The following is a 17,339-nucleotide window of genomic DNA, read 5'->3' on the forward strand; positions in this document are numbered from 1 at the left end:
TGAGTCTGAAATTCAGGAAAGAGGTCTGGAAAGAGATATATAACTTTGGAAGGCATTTAGCATATAAATGGTACTTAATACCATGAGGCCAAATGATAGAACCAAAGAAGTAAGCATTGATACAGGATAGAAGAAGACACAGGAGTGAGCCTTGAAGCACTCTAGCATGGAGATATTGGAGAAGAGGGAGAATGGACAAAAGAGGACAGGGGAAACGATCATGCTCACAGTCATCTGAAATTTGCTCCCTCAAGCTGAAGATGATAGGGAAAGAGTTAAGAGAGGAGAGACGTTACTAGGGGATTGATACTCAGGGCAGACTGGATGTAGAAGCTACCTTATTCCTTTCCTATAGGGACTGAGAGAGAGGACATGAGTATGGATAGAAAATTATCTTCCTCAGGATTTGTTAAATTTAGAACTTGACTCCTTTTTATATATCAAATTATATATATACAGATTGACTTAAAAATGCTATTGAAATCAAGGCAAAACGCAGCACTTTGTTTACGTGTTCAATATATTTATATGTGGAACTTCTAGTAAATTCTCAAGAAATACTTGTCAAATTATTAATAAATTACCTTTTTGCTGATAATTTTAATATTATATTAAGACTGTTTTCTTTGCATAAGGAGGACACATAAAAACTTTCTTCAATACTTTTTCTCAAGACATACCTACCTATTGAATCAGATGCCAGTTAATTCAGCCATGTAACTTATTCTTTCTCTATAATTATTTGTCAGAACTCACCAGCAAATAGACACAGTGGGTGTGAATTGTCTATTTCTCTTAACTATGGCTGATTGGCAACTGTAGTCAATAAGACAACCACTGAAAATATGAATGTATTCAAATAGGAGGTAGATTTTATTATGTGGATCTAAGTAATCTCCATTGAAAGTTAGAGCTTCAATCTACATTAATTTCGAAATATCCTGCATACTTGGAGATTATTCCAGTGAGAGTCTTCTACCCCAGGAGTACAGCATAACTAACAAATCTGACTCTTCCTTCAGAAAGAGTAAGCAGTTTTGCTTACCAGGGTAGGAGGAGATGGCATTGATGTGGGTGGTCCTGATGACACCCACCCGCGTCCCACGGTTGTTTTTCATGCACATGCAGATACATATGGCAATTCCAGCAATGACCCCCATGATGAATACGATTCCAAATACTATGCCAGCAATTGCTGTGCCCCTAAAAAGGAAAAGCGAAAGTACATTTATTGAAAAGCCTCATAAAGATTCTTCAGCCTTTCAACTATAGTTCCATGACTACATGAGAAGTGCCCCTCTAAATATGTTCTTAAGGATAATGTTAAAAAAGACTCATGTTTTTCAGTTCTTGAAATCATTCCATAAGTTAATAATTTCCTTTGCAGCATTTTCTCTGTTTCTCTTTCTGAAAACCTATTCTGAAATACACCTCTGAGGCTCCTGGATAACTTCTCAGATTTTTCCTGTCTCTGTTTTCTTGAACTACTTTCGGGGGAATTTCATTGACTTTATCTTCCAAACTTTTATTGAACTTTTAAATTTCAGCTATCATATTTTTAACTTCCACGTGCTCTATCTTATCCTTTATTGCAACATCTGTTTTATAGTGTCCTTTTTTTTGCTTTTATGGATGTAATTTCTTCTATTAATCTCTAACAGTACTCATGACATATTCTTTGAAACTGTCTGTTTTTTGTGTTTCCTCTGTCCTGTCTAGGCTCCTTCTTATCGATTGTTTACTTTGATCTGTTTCATGTTTGACATTTTCCTTAAATGTCTGGTGATCCCTGAATCTATTCCTATGTAATAAGCTGCTATTTAGTAATAGCTGGTTGGGAGTTAAGTGTGCAAAGCTAGTATTGGACAGGTGAACGAACCCTGCAGTAAAGGATCAACTGAGGCCAGTTCGCATAGTTTTGTTTTTCTCTGTAGCTGTTCATTTTACTCCTTAAAAGAATCCTCCAGTTTCATACTTGGGGAATCTGAACTGGGCTGCCAGTTTCCTGGAGCCTGGGGTTTTATCCATAAGGGTATGGACTTTCACAAAATCCTCCTGCTTTCAGCTCAGAGAGTCAGTCTCATTCTGCTATGACAGAGGAGGCTTTCAGGTTAAGTCTTCAGTAACAAAATCTTTGTGGTTTAAAAGCATGACTTCTAAAGCCAGACTGCCATGGTTCCAACTGTAGCTGGGTAACCTCGGGCAAGTTGCTCAATGCCCCAGTTTGCTTCTTAATGAAATAAAGGTCAGCTTGGTGCTTATCTGACTCTCCTCCCAAATTTAATGTTATGAAATAACTGTGCTCCTAGATTCATTTGCCACATAAATAAGTTCCTATTCTCAAGTGCTATATGAACATCTATCCTGTACTTTTCTAGGACGGGTTCATAGCTCTCATCCCAAGCCCTTGGGACTAGATGTGTCTCGTAAGTCAGGAATGTTCAGATTTTGAAAAGGGAACATGCATATACTGTATATTATATGATATTCCCAGGGCCAGCATCCTGCGCATAACACGTGTACATTTCTGCAGTAAAGGTAGGAACATTAACACTCGTGTATTACATAGAAGCTATAAAAAAAGCCCCAGGTTCGTTCAGGTTCAGTCTTGCCACCAACTGAGTTGTATAAAACCTTTACTTTTCAGAGTTTCTGAGGACTTCAGAATTGCAGATAAGGGACTGTGGACGTATATTTATACTGTTCAGAAGAGATCGTCTCTCTCTGACTTTTCCCTACTCATTAAAAAAAACAGAATACCATTATGCATTCCAATAGACTCCTTTAAAATATACCCACATGCATTTTAACTTTGTTAGTAAATTATGAAAGTAGAACGTGAGACATATTTGGATGGGCTGCTATTAGCAATTAAAGAATGGCAGAGTCTAGCAGTTCAATAAATATGTCTTTTCAAGAAAAAAGATTTATCAAAGGTGATAACTTGAAATTTAAAAAAACTAAAAGTAATCTGGAAACTTCTTTTTTTATTGTAATTTTCAGGTCTAAATAAGACTAAATTGGAGGACTTAATTTATGTTCCAGAAATAATCAATGGTCTAATTATTCAGGTGTAGAGTTTCCAAAGTATGTGTTATGGAAGCTATCAACTTGGGACATATTTATATTCATTAATTCCTTTTTAAATAGAGAAAAGTAAAAAATCAGTCACATTTTGTTTTCTTGTTGGTGGCTTCAGCAAAAGTGCCTGCCCTTGAGGTCAATAATGAGGTTGCAACTAATGTGTTAAATGAGGTTTTTGATTAAATCATGATTTTCATGTCCTTGATCCTTTGATACCCATTAGCAATTGTAAATTAGTTATTTAAGACATGGCAAGTATAAAATTTATAGCATTATTTAGTCTGTTATTAATTTAAAAAATAAGCAGTCACCTTCCAGTATATAAATAATTTGGTTTAGTCAACTGTTGGAAAGAGAGAAGCTATTAAGTTGAGAAATTTGGCATCATAAAATCCTTGAAAAGATTTATTTAGGGAATGTATTCATTTTTTGAAAGAATGTATTACAAGGTTTGCACATTTTCTCTTCTCTAAACCTCTATTTCAAAATAATTATAGATTCAGAGAGGTCCTGTGTATCCTTCACCCAGTTTCCCCCAATGGTTACATCTTAGGTAACTAAAGTACAACATTAAAACCAGGAAATTGGCATTGGTATAAAGTGTGTGTACAGTTCTATGTCATTTTAACACGTGCATAGATCCATGCAACCAGTTCAGCAAGCAAGGTACTATACCATCACCCCAAAATATTTCCCTGGGCTCCTCCTTTACAGTCATATCCAACCTCCACCACCATCAATAACCCCTGACACCATTCATCTGTTCTCCATTTCTATAATTTTGTCATTTCAAGAATGTTATACAAATGGAATCACATAGTACACGACTTTCTGAAATGCTCTTTTTTCACTCAGCATTATGTCCTTGGAAGCCATACTGGCTTTTCTGTATAGCAATACATTCCTTTTTATTACTGTGTAGTATTCCATGGTATAGATATAACACAGTTTGTTTAACCATTGCTTCTTATAAGACATTCTGTTTACTTCCAGTTTTGGCTTTTCCATTTATAAAGCTGCCATGAACAATCTTGTACTGGTTTTTATGTGGACATAAGTGTTCATTTCTCTGGAATAATTGTCCAGGAGTAGGATTGCTAGGATATATAAGCATATGTTCTATTTTAAAAGAAATTGCCAAACTATTTTCCAGAGTGACTGTACTATTTTACATTCCTACCAGCAGTATAGGAGAGATCCAGTTTCTATACATCCTTGCCAGCATTTGATATTGTCATTATTTTTTATTTTAGCTGTTTTAATGGGTGTACAGTGCTTTCTCTTTGTAATATTAATTTACATTTCCCTTAAGCTAGTGAACATTTTTTCATGAACTGATTTGCCATTTATATGTCTTCTTCAGTGAAATGTTTCATATCTTTTACTCATGTTCTAATTGAATTATTTGTGTTTTTACTGTTGAACTTTTGAGAGTTCTTTGTAAATTCTAGATATGAGATTCCCTTATCAGATAAGTAGTTTGTAAATATTTTCTCCCAGCCTGTAGCTTGTCTTTTCGTCCTCTTAACAGTCTTTTGCAAGACTAAAAGTTTTTCATTTTAATGAAGTCCAACTTATCGATATTTTCTTTTATGAACTGTGCTTTTGTTGTCATGTCTAAGAACTCTTCACCAACCCCTAGTTACTGAAGGTTTTCTCCTATGTTTCCCTCTAAAAGATTTATAGTTTTATGTTTGACATTTAAATCTATCATCCATTTTGACTTAATTTTGTGTATGGTGTCTGGTTTAGAGCGAGTTTCATTTATTTTGCCCGTTGATAGCCAACTGCTCTGGCACATTTATTGAAGACACTATCCTTCTTTCATTGCACTGCTTTTGCACCTTTGTCAAAAATAAGTTGGCCATGCTGTCTGGGAGTATTTTTGGGTTCTGTATATTTTCTTGTTGTTGGATAGGGTGTTTTATAAATGTTGAGTAGATTCTGTTGGTTGATGATATTGTTCAGTTCTTCTATATCCTGTTGATTTTCTATCTAGTTTTACTAATTGTTGGTGAGGGATGCTGAAGTTTCCAACTATAATTTTGGATTTGTTTGTTATTTCTTTCAGTTCTATCAGTTTTGTTCCATATATTTTGCAGCTTGTCTGTTCTGTCTAGGCTCCGCACTTGACCTGTGCTGATAGACGTTGGGATGAGGATGTATTTTTTTTTTTTTTTCTTATGGTGTTGGGTTATAGTCAAATTAGTTAAATTGTTACTTTCTCAAAGTTTTCTGTTTTGCTAGGCTGTCTCTTTCTGGGGACTTTGGCTGCAGAGATCAGGCCTTTGTTGGGGTTTTCACTGTCTGCTCCTATTGGTGTTTATGGGTTGCCAGCTTCTTTATCTACAAACCTGGGAGAAATGAGGCAAAAAGAAAACCCAGGGAGCTCACTGTCATGTTGTTCTTCAGCCCACAAAGTTCCTAGCTGCTCTGCCTTCTTCTCTTCACCTTTCAGAATTTTCTTGTTTGTTTTATATATAATATTTAGGGTTTTAAAGTTGTACACAGAGGGAGGAATAGGGAAATGTACGTCTACTCTGAAAAAATAAAATATTGCAATAAATGGTATTGTTTAAAATTGTAAAGTGATTTTTTAAAGCATAATATAAAAACAGTTTTATAGAAGAGATGAAAAATGTGATGAATATCCTTAAAAACGTAGTTGGGTTTTTAGGGAAAAACATTGCCATTGATCTACATATATATAGCTCCTCTGATTTTGAACCTTTTCCTATACATATTAAAAGCGCTCAAAAATCTTTAATAAATACACAAATTAAGCTAACCTTACCCACAATTATTAAACTGTTAGGAACTATCATCACCCACAAAATTCTTTCTCTGTAATGAAAGTATTTCCTAAAGGCATGTGTTAATTCCCTATTCAAATGAAACCTGAAAGGGCATTTTTCTTGGGAGAAGAACGAAATATAACTTCTTTTTGATGTTGTTAATTCTTTCTTTTCTAACTGCTGATATTTTGGACTATAAGGCATAATTCCTGTAAATGTATACGCAAAGAGAAATTTCTGTTTTCAGGAGGCTACTGAAACACCTTTTATGAATTCTACAATTTCACAAGTAATTATCTTTTCGTGCCTTTAATAATTTTGTGTGAGCTCAGTTCTAAACAAAAGCATTTAGTTTTTTGGTTACATACAAGAATCACCAGACAAAAAATCCAAGGTTATATAAACAAATTATTCTTTTAAACTATCCATTATAATTATTTATTATAGTGAATGACTTTTTTGGGTCAATTTTTAGTCCAAGGGTAGGCAATCTATGGCCATGGGCCAAATGGGGCCCACAAGTTGTTTCAGTAAATAAGGTTTAATCAGAACAAAGCCAAACACATTTGTTTACCTGTTGTTTGACCGCTTTGGTGCTATAATGTCAAAGATGAGTAGTTGTGACAGAGACCACATGGTCACAAAGCCTAAAATATTTACCATCTTGCTCTTTGTAGAAAAAGTACTGAAATCTGATTTATTTCACTTGTGAAAAAATTAATGCTGCCTTTCCCTAGATGACGTTTTCTAAAACATTACGTCAATAATGATATTGTAACAAAGCAAGTGGTAGCACAGGCCAGACAGTTTGTACTGAAAAATCTAACATTTAATGGTATTTGGAAGCTCTTTTAATTCCATTAATGAGAAACTCACAAGAGTTACAAGGTCTGAATATTCTTTTGATTGCCACTACTAATATTGTTTACTCTAGTACATTTCTGATGCTATTTCAATACAAAATTTACTCATGTTTTGTGGTATAATGAAAAATAAATATTTAGTCTTTGCCCCAAGATCCTGGCACAAAGCTTTTAAAACCCTTAGAATCTCTGAAGTGATTAAAGTGTCTTTTGTATGCTAATGAGATGACTGGTGTTTGGGGGCCCCTAGATAACTTTAACAGGGGGACTGGTCTCCAGAAAGACCAAAGCATAATTAGAGGGTTGGAACTTTCAGTCCCACTTCTGACCTCCAGAGATTGGGGCAGGGCTGGAGGCTGAGTTAATCAACAATGGTCAGTGAGTTAATCAACAATGGTCAGTGATTTAATCAATCGTGCCTACACAAGGATACCGCCATAACAACCCCTACATGATGGGGTTCAGAGAACTTCCAGGTTGATGGACACATCATGGTGCCAGGAGAGTGGAGCACCTGGAGAGGGCATAGCAGGTCTGAAAGCTCCATGGCCCTCCCCACATACATTGCCTTATGTATCGCTTCTACTTGACTGTTCCTGAGTTGTATCCTTTATAATCTAACTGGTAATAGTAAGTAAAGCATTTTTCTGAGTCCTATGAGTTATTCTAACAATTAGTCAAACTTGAAGGAAGGGGTAGGGGGGATCCCTGACGTTGTAGTCAAGTTGCATGGATGTGTGTATAACCTGGGGACTCAATACTTGTGACTGGCATCCTAAATAAGGGCAGTCTTATGGGACCGAACCGTTACACCTGTGGAGTCTGACACTCTCTCCAGGTAGTGTGCGTCAGAATTAAATTGAACTGTAGGACACCCAGCTGATATGAGAATTGGTTGGTGTCAAGAGGAAAGACACCCCACAGGCTTTCTTCTCTGTTCTCCAAAAATCTTTGTGGACACATCTAAGTATCAGTGTGTATTGTTTAGCTCCATGGATGGTTTTTGACCATTTGCAGATAATAAAAAAATTTTGAACAAAATTATGGATTGAAATGTGTACCAAAATGAGACTTTATAATCAAGATATTAAATGTACTTGTAGTGGCTTTAATATACTATGAAACCGGGGTTTATAACAAGGCTCAGAGACAATATATTTCATTCTATAAATAGCTTTTCATAAGTAAAAAAGATTCTGATAATGTTGCAATTGTTACAATAATATTTACAACACATTTTAACCTTGGTACTGCTATACAGCAACCTAAAAATACAGATACCTTGACATGGTTTTACTATTAATTGATGTTTAACGTAAAGAGTAAGTATGCAAAGAATGCCATTAGATTATTCCTCTTCTTTCTCTGACATGACCAATCTACAAATGCATTTTATACAAAGGACTTATGAATATTCCATGCAATAATTTAATAACATGTCTCTATTAAATAGGAAAAAAAGGCCACAGAGATATTTGATGCCTACATAAGATGCAGGAAGAATTATAGAATATTTCCATTAGGAGAAACTTTTCAAATGAACATAAGAGTTTTTAAGAAGTACATTAAGTGAGAAAACTTTTAGAAAGAGTTTTCTGGAATAACTGCCTACAATTTCAAAAGAATAAACTTAAAATGAGTTCATTTACTATTAGAATGAAAAATAAGTCATAAATGCAGCAAAAGCATTTTATCTTTCTATTAAAGAGGAAATATTAAATAATCCCATATATTTATAATCATAAGTGATTAATTAAAGCAATGAAAAAATATCATTTCAACTGTAGGGCTGAAAGGAAAAAGCACACATGAGAAAAATAAAACTTGGCAAAATTCTTCTTCAGACTCTATCATTAGCTCAATAATTGTTCTTTCAGCCAGTGCATTAAAATATGTAATACAATATTTTCATGCTCAAAATCTTCAAAACCCATATTTTATTCTACACCTATTCACAATTTATAAAGTCTATAACTTTAGCAAAACTCTTACTGGCTTAATTTAAAAATGATGCATTTTCCTCATTGTTGCTTTAATAAATCAATACAGAAGAGTAAGAATAGAAAAACAAGCTCAATGGAGTATGGTTTTTAATATGGAGAGTATTTAGTTCCGTCACTTTAATGAATAATAGTAGGTCCCCAGAACTAAATATATCTATATCTGTATCTATATCTGAACCTGTATCTATCTCTACCTATTTATCTACATATACATTTATATGTATATCAAATAAGATGACTATAACTTCAAGTGGTTAAATTATTGCTAAATATTGTTGCAATTCCATGTGTTAAATGCGTATGAAGAGTAGAAACACCAATCCATGTGATTTTCCTAATAAGTCTATATTACTTGCAAAAAAATCCTGTAAAATTCAGATATGTTAAAGATGTTTATTTTGCTTTTTTTTTTTCATTTTAGTCCTTCTGTCTAATAACATCATTCAACATATCTTCATCCTTGGGGCTTTATAGGTAACTTTTCTGTAGTCCTCAGAATAATAAAATTAGAAACTAATTTTTCTCTAAATGTTTAAATTTACTTCATTTACCGACTCAGGGATTTTTGTCCCTTCCTCCTTATCTTACCCTCCATCCTGCTTTCTGAAATGTGGGTGCGGTGGCTGAGCTCTCGTCTCCATGTAGGACCATGAGGATAGTCCACCTAGAGATGCAGGAGGTATGAATTTGATGGAGTATGCATCCCTAACAGCTACATGGAGATGCTATATCACTCCCAAGTTGCCTGTCTCTAGGTTTCCTTTACATGAGACACAAACACCCTGTTTTTTAAAAAGTTTATTAAAACCTCTGTTATTTTAGTTTAAGTGTGTGTGTGAGAGAAAGCTACACTGCTTGACCTAATCTTACCTAATACAACTTCTTTGCTACAATAAGCACACTGGGTAAACAAAAAGAAATATTTCATGTGGAAATAGTTCTAAGGAGCCCACAGGTACTCTGAGATCCCTGGGAAAAGGTTCCAAAAAAGCATACCAGAACCAAGAAAGCATGAGACTGCATTCAACTTCTATTAAATTGAGATCACTTATCTTCCATCTTAGGTAGAGTTAAACTTGTATGATTCAGTGAAAGACCTTCAAAAAATCCCTACGTTGCCTAGATGTCAAAGAGGTATACAAAATGAGAATAAAAAATGGTCTTGAATGTGCTGTGAACTCTAGGGTGACCTGCACGATAACGCATTATCACTGGAGTGCGAGAGTAAATGATTTGACTGATGAAGAAAGCAAGAATAACTCAAGCCAAAGAGTACCCTTTGAGAATTGGTTGGTTTGCCCTTATCTCCACTGATCAAATTTTCTGAACAAGTTATGTTAGATTCCTATGTTAGATTCGTAAAGTGAGTTCAATGAAGATCAAATGCATATAATAAAATAATATTAATATTAATAATATCAATTAAATGTTTTTCCATATATATATATGATCATATATGAATATATTTAACTGTAATTTAGAAAAACAGGAATCTGAGTGAAGATTCCCTGAACTATATTACTTGACATAGTCTGTATACTGTGTGCATTCCAAATGTCATGATCTGATTAGCTGTCAGTATAGCCTTGAGATAGCACAGCGTATCATAGTGTAAGTCAAAATTTAAATTCAGTCACTCTAGTTACAGAAGTTTCCAGAAACGTTTCTTGCAATATTCACAAATGTGATTCATTTCATTGTTTATTTAACAACAATATTTGGAAAAGTAGTATTGACCCACACTTAAATTGGTTGAAGTTTCCAGTTATGGCCTTGAGATGTTTGATTTATTCCTCAGTCATTATGCTTGTAATTTTAAACAGCTATCGCTAGATAATTAACAGTCATCACTTTATTCATGAAATATATATCGGTTATCTACCATGTGCTAGGCACTATTCTGGGTGCTGGGATGCAAAGTTGAGTGATACATGGTACCTGTCTTCAAGGATTTTAGAGGCATGTATGGCATACTAAACAAAAAGAGAGATTTTGAAAGGCCACTATCTCCAGGCATAGAAGACTAAGTCAATAAAATAATTTAAAAATTTGCTCATACTCAGCAAAAGAGAACATTTTTTTTAAATGAATGTAATAAACTCAAGAGAATAGTAGTGATTTCTTAATACTTCTTACTTGCATATAATAGTTTTTTGAACCAGAGGATGCTTTTGTGAAATAGAATTCAACCCACTTGTTTTGCAGGTGAAAAAATCAAATCCATGAGAGGCTAAAATAACGATCTTCTAGTTAGTTTCGTGGTAAAGAATAGAGCTCAGCGATCCTAATTTTCACCCCAGAGCTGTTTATATGGCAGTGGACTGCCTTGCTCATATTCTGTCATCCACTCACCAAACATTTATAGAGTCTATCTGCTGTGCCAGACACTCTCGTGAGCACGAGGCATATAAAGATGAACAAAGTCTCCTTAGGAAGCAGAGAAGAGGAGAGAAAGGATTCCTGGAATGTTGGGGAAATTGAAACCTTGAGACCTGATGACTGATTGAATTGGGTAGTAAATGAGAGGCAGGAGTGCGGAATATCTTCCATGTGGATGATTGCCCCTTGCTGTACCATATACAGTCCATAAAAATGTCTTGAAATGAAGAATAAATGAGACATGGAATCATAAACTAGATTTAAGTAGGTACAGGCAGAAGGCAAGCCACACAGGTTTCCTTGCCTTCTGCCTTCTAAACCTAAAAATTTCCCAATTACTTCTAGACTTACATTTATAATGCTTTGGCACAGTTCACCCTTTGAAGTGACCTTTGCTGAAACTTCACACTGAGCTAATTACCTTAACTTGCTTATGATGTTTACTTTAGACAGGACTTTCTTCTTTTTCTTCCTGTACCTTTTTATCATATTTTAAGTAGAAAAATAATCACAAACCCGTTTTGTTTTTTTTTAACACTAACTCTAAGGATTTCTATTAAAAATCCATTTGTTGAGATTTAAGTCCTGAGAGCATGTAAGATTTAAGAGACTGAATCTGATTATGAAAATCAGAACCCTCAGAATAATCCGATTTCCTTTCCATTGACTCCAGCATGGAGAGTTTCAAATAAATATGGAGGCTTATATAATTATTGATCTGGCAGAACAGCAACTACCTTTTAGGCCTAGACATTTGAAAATTTAATAAGGTTCCCATAGGACTGGGGTAGAGGTTGTAAACCTTTCCAGATTAACTGCTGAAACAGGTAACAGACCTTGATGATGTAATGGATCCCTGGCAGTGAGACCATGGGCCACCAAATACAGTATTTTCACATGTGGCTCCGTCAACTGCTAGACTATACATTACAAGGTAGCCAGCCCACTCAGACAACTGTGGTCCTCTTCCTGGACCCTAGCAAGTCCCATCCTCTGCTGAAACAAACCTGCAACTGATCACCATCTGTGGGAAGTCTCCATTCTAGTCCTGCCAATGATTTGCTCAGTTCTGACATTTATTATCTGCACACAACTCTCTCAGGCTGGGGCTGCCCAGACCCAAGAGAGGCTGCCTGATCTCACCTCTCTGAAAGTCTTGTTCCCAACCTCACCTGCACCAGCCTAATGTGGTTGATCAGAATGGTCAGACTTTGGCTGCCTCATAGAATCTAGCCTCACACTCACTTTAATGATTCTTAAAGTCATTAACAAGCAATACATCCTCATCACAGCTAATCAGATCATGACATTTGGAATCCACCCAGTATACAGAGTATGTCAAGTAATATAGTTCAGGGAATCTTCACTCAGATTCTTGTTTTCCTAAATTAAAATTAAATATGTTCATATACGATCATATATATCTGGAAAAAACATTTAATTGCTACTATTAATATTACTATTATTATATGCATTTAATCTTCATTGAACTCATTTTACAAATCTAACATAGGAATTGGACATTTGTTCAGAAAATTTGATGAGTGGAGATAAGTGCAAACCAACCAGTTCTCAAAGGGGACTTTTTGGCTTGAGTTATTCTTGCTTTCTTCATCAATCAAATAGCTACAAACAGTTTCTGAGTTTTATGCCGTATAATTATCCATGAGAGGAAAACTGATTTCAATCATGTCTCATTACAGTAGATTCAATCCCAGAGAAGGAATGTGAATGGCTCAGGTGGAGTTGGGGACCCTCCTATAGAACAGTCCACTTGGCCAAGGCCAAGAATACCATGATTAGCCCAGCTTGGGTCAAATGCCTGTCCCCAGACCTGCTCTATGTAACCAATGCAGAAACACGTGGGGGAAATAGAGGTGGTCAATTCAGGAGCAGAGGCAAGAATTTGGCAAACAATGGCACAGTCATTCACACACAAGATAACTTTGTATAGTTGACATTAGGATTCTAAGCCCAAGTCTGAGTTTACGGCTGTAAGCTGGGATTATAAAGAATGAAGAAATCCATAATTCAAAAAGAGTCATGTACCATAATGTTCATTGCAGCTCTATTTACAATAGCCAGGACATGGAAGCAACCTAAGTGTCCATCAACAGATGAATGGATAAAGAAGATGTGGCACATATATACAATGGACTATTACTCAGCCATAAAAAGAAACGAAATTGAGTTATTTGTAGTGAGGTGGATGGACCTAGAGTCTGTCATACAGAGTGAAGTAAGTCAGAAAGAGAAAAACAAATACCGTATGCTAACGCACATATATGGAATCTAAAAAAAAAAAAAATGGTTCTGAGGAACCTAGGGGGCAGGACAGGAATAAGGACGCAGACGTAGAGAATGGACTTGAGGACACGGGGAGGGGGAAGGGTAAGCTGGGACGAAGTAAGAGAGTGGCATGGACTTATATACACTACCAAATGTAAAATAGATAGCTAGTGGGAAGCAGCCGCATAGCACAGGGAGATCAGCTCAGTGCTTTGTGACCACCTAGAGAGGTGGGATAGGGAAGGTGGGAGGGAGATGCAAGAGGGAGGAGATATGGGGATATATGTATATATATAGCTGATTCACTTGGTTATAAAGCAGAAACTAACATGCCATTGTAAAGCAATTATACTCCAATAAAGATGTTAAAAAAAAAAAAAGAATGAAGGACAGATAGATAGAGACAAATCTCAGTTCTGTTCATCCTTCACCTAAATATATATGTGGTACCAGAAAGTCAGGAAAGTAACTTTAGACAAATACAGAGGTTTGGGACTCTAAGGATTTCTAGTGGCCATGTTTTGAAAGACCTTATTTCAAAGAATCTTAAATTATATAACACTAAACATATTTGAGTATTTCCTAGGTATATGTTAGCGTTTCAAGGAAGACAGAGCCTGGGGAAGACACATTTGCACGTATGTAAATAATTATAATGCACAGCATTGATTGCAAACAGGGGAAGCATGGAGTAAGTTCTATGACAGCAGAGGATAGCAAATGTGCAAGTGTGTGTGTAAGTAGAGATGGGTGTGTGTGAGAATGTATATCACTGAAAGAAGGTGCAGGTGTATATACATGTTTGGGGGGTGCTTGAGGATGGATGGATTCCTGAAGGAGGTAACCCTTCTGAATCTTAAAGGAACATGAGGAATTAATCAATGGAGATTGAGGGGATTAGAGCAGAAACACATTTAAGATCAAAGGAACAAGGTATAAATGCCATAGGAATGTAAGATACTGTGACATGTTTAAAGGACCATGAAAAATTGAGAGTTGCTGAAATAGAAAAGACGCAGATGAGGCTGGAGGAAAAGCAGGGGTTTGGGGGGGCAATTAGGAGGATCTTCAATAACACTGTAAAGAACTTGAACTTTTTATTGGAATTAATGGAAAAATAAGTGAAAACCTGCAAGCATGGGTCAATCTAAGAGTAACGTGAAGAGTGGATTTAATGGGTACCAGGCTGTACCCAAGTGGTCCTATTGAAAGACCATTGTAATTATCTGGGCAAAACGTGGTGAAAGACTGAACCTGACAATGAAAGTGGGGCAGGGGAGAAGGTGGGGAGGAGGGAGTTCAAAAACTCAGAACATATAACATGGAAGGTAAAGTTATCGGTGCCTTCAGGTCATCAAATTCAAACTCCTAAAAGCTTATTATAACTCTGTGCTATCCGCAGGCATGCAAAGCTCTTGGACGCTCCCAGCACTTAAAAGTCACTAAGTCTGGAGGCATCTTTTCCATTACTGAATAATTCCCTGTAACTGTGGGACACTTCCGTAGATTTAGTTCACCAGATCTCTTATCTCTCTCAAAGAAGGGACCTCTGCAGAGGGAAAGCTCTGACCTTTCATAGGAAAGAAGGGAAGTGTCAGGCCCAGAAGGTGTCAGAGGGCAGGAGATAAACTTTGCTTACCCTTGTTGTCTACTGGTCTGATTTCAACCAAGTGTGTTTTCCAAAAATGAGTATGTTTATAAAAAGCATATATACTCTTTAATATTGCATTACGTAAACTTTTAGCATAATGAGCATGCATAGATAGGAGGTTTGTTTTATTTGTCTAATCAGTGAACTCTTAATTGCCCTTCTCTGAAATGCATGTCCTTAAACCTCTGTAAAACATAAATTAAAAATAATAGTCTTTGAGTTATTCTTAGATTGCTTCATGCAGTCTGATCTTCCGATCCAAGTCTTTGTGCAGTTAGAATCTTAATTGGATCAGATGATGCCCGATGTCCCCTCCAGCTCCCCAGTACCACAACTAATTAGCAGAAATTCCACTTTAATAATACAGCTGCTGCAGTTCAAGAAAGGAAAGCAAAGCAGAGGTGGAAATCTCGACCTAATGAACACTGAAGAAAGATTAGAAGCAAGTTAAAATTCAGTGTGATAATTAATTACAGTCCAAGAAAATGAATATTGGCTAACTGTAATTTAAGCTATATTTATTCATACAAGTCTCTTCCGCAACATCACCTCCAATTCTGAGATAGAAAGAGAATACCTCTTCTCAATAATTCTTATCTCATTTATTGTCAGTATAAGCAACAATCTCAAGTCTGTGGAGATGTAAAAATCATCAAGGTAGTATTCAGTATTTTAAGTGAATAATTATAACTGCACGCACTCATGCATATTATCAAGCCAACTCTTTATTAATTATTTCTACTTTGGAAAGTCATAGTTTTGCCTCAAAGATCTTGGCAAAAATAGCTATACCATGACACAACAGTTGGTGTGGAAGATATTTTACATGATTTTTTAAAATAGAGAGAATAAAAGATTAAAAAATCAGATGGATTCTTACAATTTTAGGAGCAGCTATTATAATGTGCTTGAATGTTTCACTGTATTCTTTGAAATTCCAGTGGGCCAGGGAGCTACTCACTCTTATAGCCATGCAACATACAGGGAGGGAATTATGCCTGGTTTGAACCACTAGAGTGGTATTACATCAGTATTGTCTCTTTTTAGGCAGACTTCATCCTGTTGCATCTAATAGTACAGTTAAAATTTAGGAGGAATGGCCCAAAAAATGACAGTTCTCTTACTGGGGAGAAGATAACTAGCCAACATAAGCTGTGTAGTCTGGTGGGATGAGGTAAACAGTAGTTACTTAAGTAACTTATATTACCTGTGTGGATGGACAGAATAGCAAATTACAGTGTGGGTCATCACCATAAAGTCAAGATTCTTCTGACCAAATTACTGCAGACTGGGCAGAGAGGTGGATCCAACAAGAAGAAACACAGAAACAGAGAATTAAGGGGGTCATAATCTTTAGTTCCACAGGTCCATCTAAGGCAGGTGAGTGCTGGCAGCAGCGTTGCTGTGGAGACAGTAAGAGCTACCTGCTCCTCTACATTTCCCAGCTGTCCATACATCTTGGAAGGGAGGGGCTGTGTGACTAATTGTCCCCAACAGAATACTGAAGGAAGAGATGCGTCACTTCCTGTCAAGATCAGTTAAGAGGTGGTGTTCCTTCCTCACCTCCTTTCACTACCCCAGCTTGGGTGGCTGGAAGCAAAGGATTCTGGGATGGTGAGTCCACAATATGGAAGGAGGCGGAGTCCCTGAGCCATGGCGTCAGGGAGAGCCACACAGGTGAGCTGCTGATGTGATCAAAAAATAATATGGCGTTGGGTTGAGCCACTGAGATTTCCGGGTTTATCTGTTTCTGCAGCATAGCCTAGCTATCCTGACGGAGGCATCGGTGTTGTGACTCAGAGCACGGGATGTGGATTCAGCATACCAAGGTATAAATCTTGTTTCCACCACTGACGACCTCTGTGACCTGACGTCTCTGAGCTTCAGTTTTGGGTGCAAGAATTTCGTTATGAGGATGAGACATCATAAGTGGTTTCAACCCAGGCAACAAAATATAAGTCCCGTGGTGGGCCCTGGAAATACTGCCTCCTAAAACAGATGAAACTTGTAAGGAATCAGGTGTGGGTCTCAGGCTCCTCGAGTGACAGAGCTGAATGGGCCCCACAAGGCACCTGGTTTGGTAAAGAATATGAGAGCCAATCCGATGTTGCCTCAGAGTGAAGGCTGGTCCCCAGTTCTGGCTTCATGTTAGATTGAAATTAAGTCACACAGCAATATTGACACCTGTAAACCAAATCAATGAAATTAGGATCTCTGGGGATGAGATCCAGATATTATATTTTTTAAGTTACCCTGGTTGTGCTAATATAGAGCC

General features: G+C 36.5%; 1 protein-coding gene across 1 annotated transcript in view; it reads right to left on the bottom strand.

The window, feature by feature from the left end:
• The window catches only part of CYYR1 (cysteine and tyrosine rich 1), a 104,022-nt gene that overhangs the window by 12,258 nt on the left and 74,425 nt on the right, over positions 1-17,339 (bottom strand). Inside the window, exon 3 of the mRNA XM_036850820.1 lies at positions 1,046-1,203. Within this exon, the coding sequence (XP_036706715.1) occupies positions 1,046-1,203 (158 nt within the window). The remainder of the gene's footprint in view (positions 1-1,045; positions 1,204-17,339) is intronic.

The sequence above is a fragment of the Balaenoptera musculus genome, chromosome 4 (assembly GCF_009873245.2).
Source record: "Balaenoptera musculus isolate JJ_BM4_2016_0621 chromosome 4, mBalMus1.pri.v3, whole genome shotgun sequence".
In the NCBI taxonomy this organism is placed as follows: domain Eukaryota; kingdom Metazoa; phylum Chordata; class Mammalia; order Artiodactyla; family Balaenopteridae; genus Balaenoptera; species Balaenoptera musculus.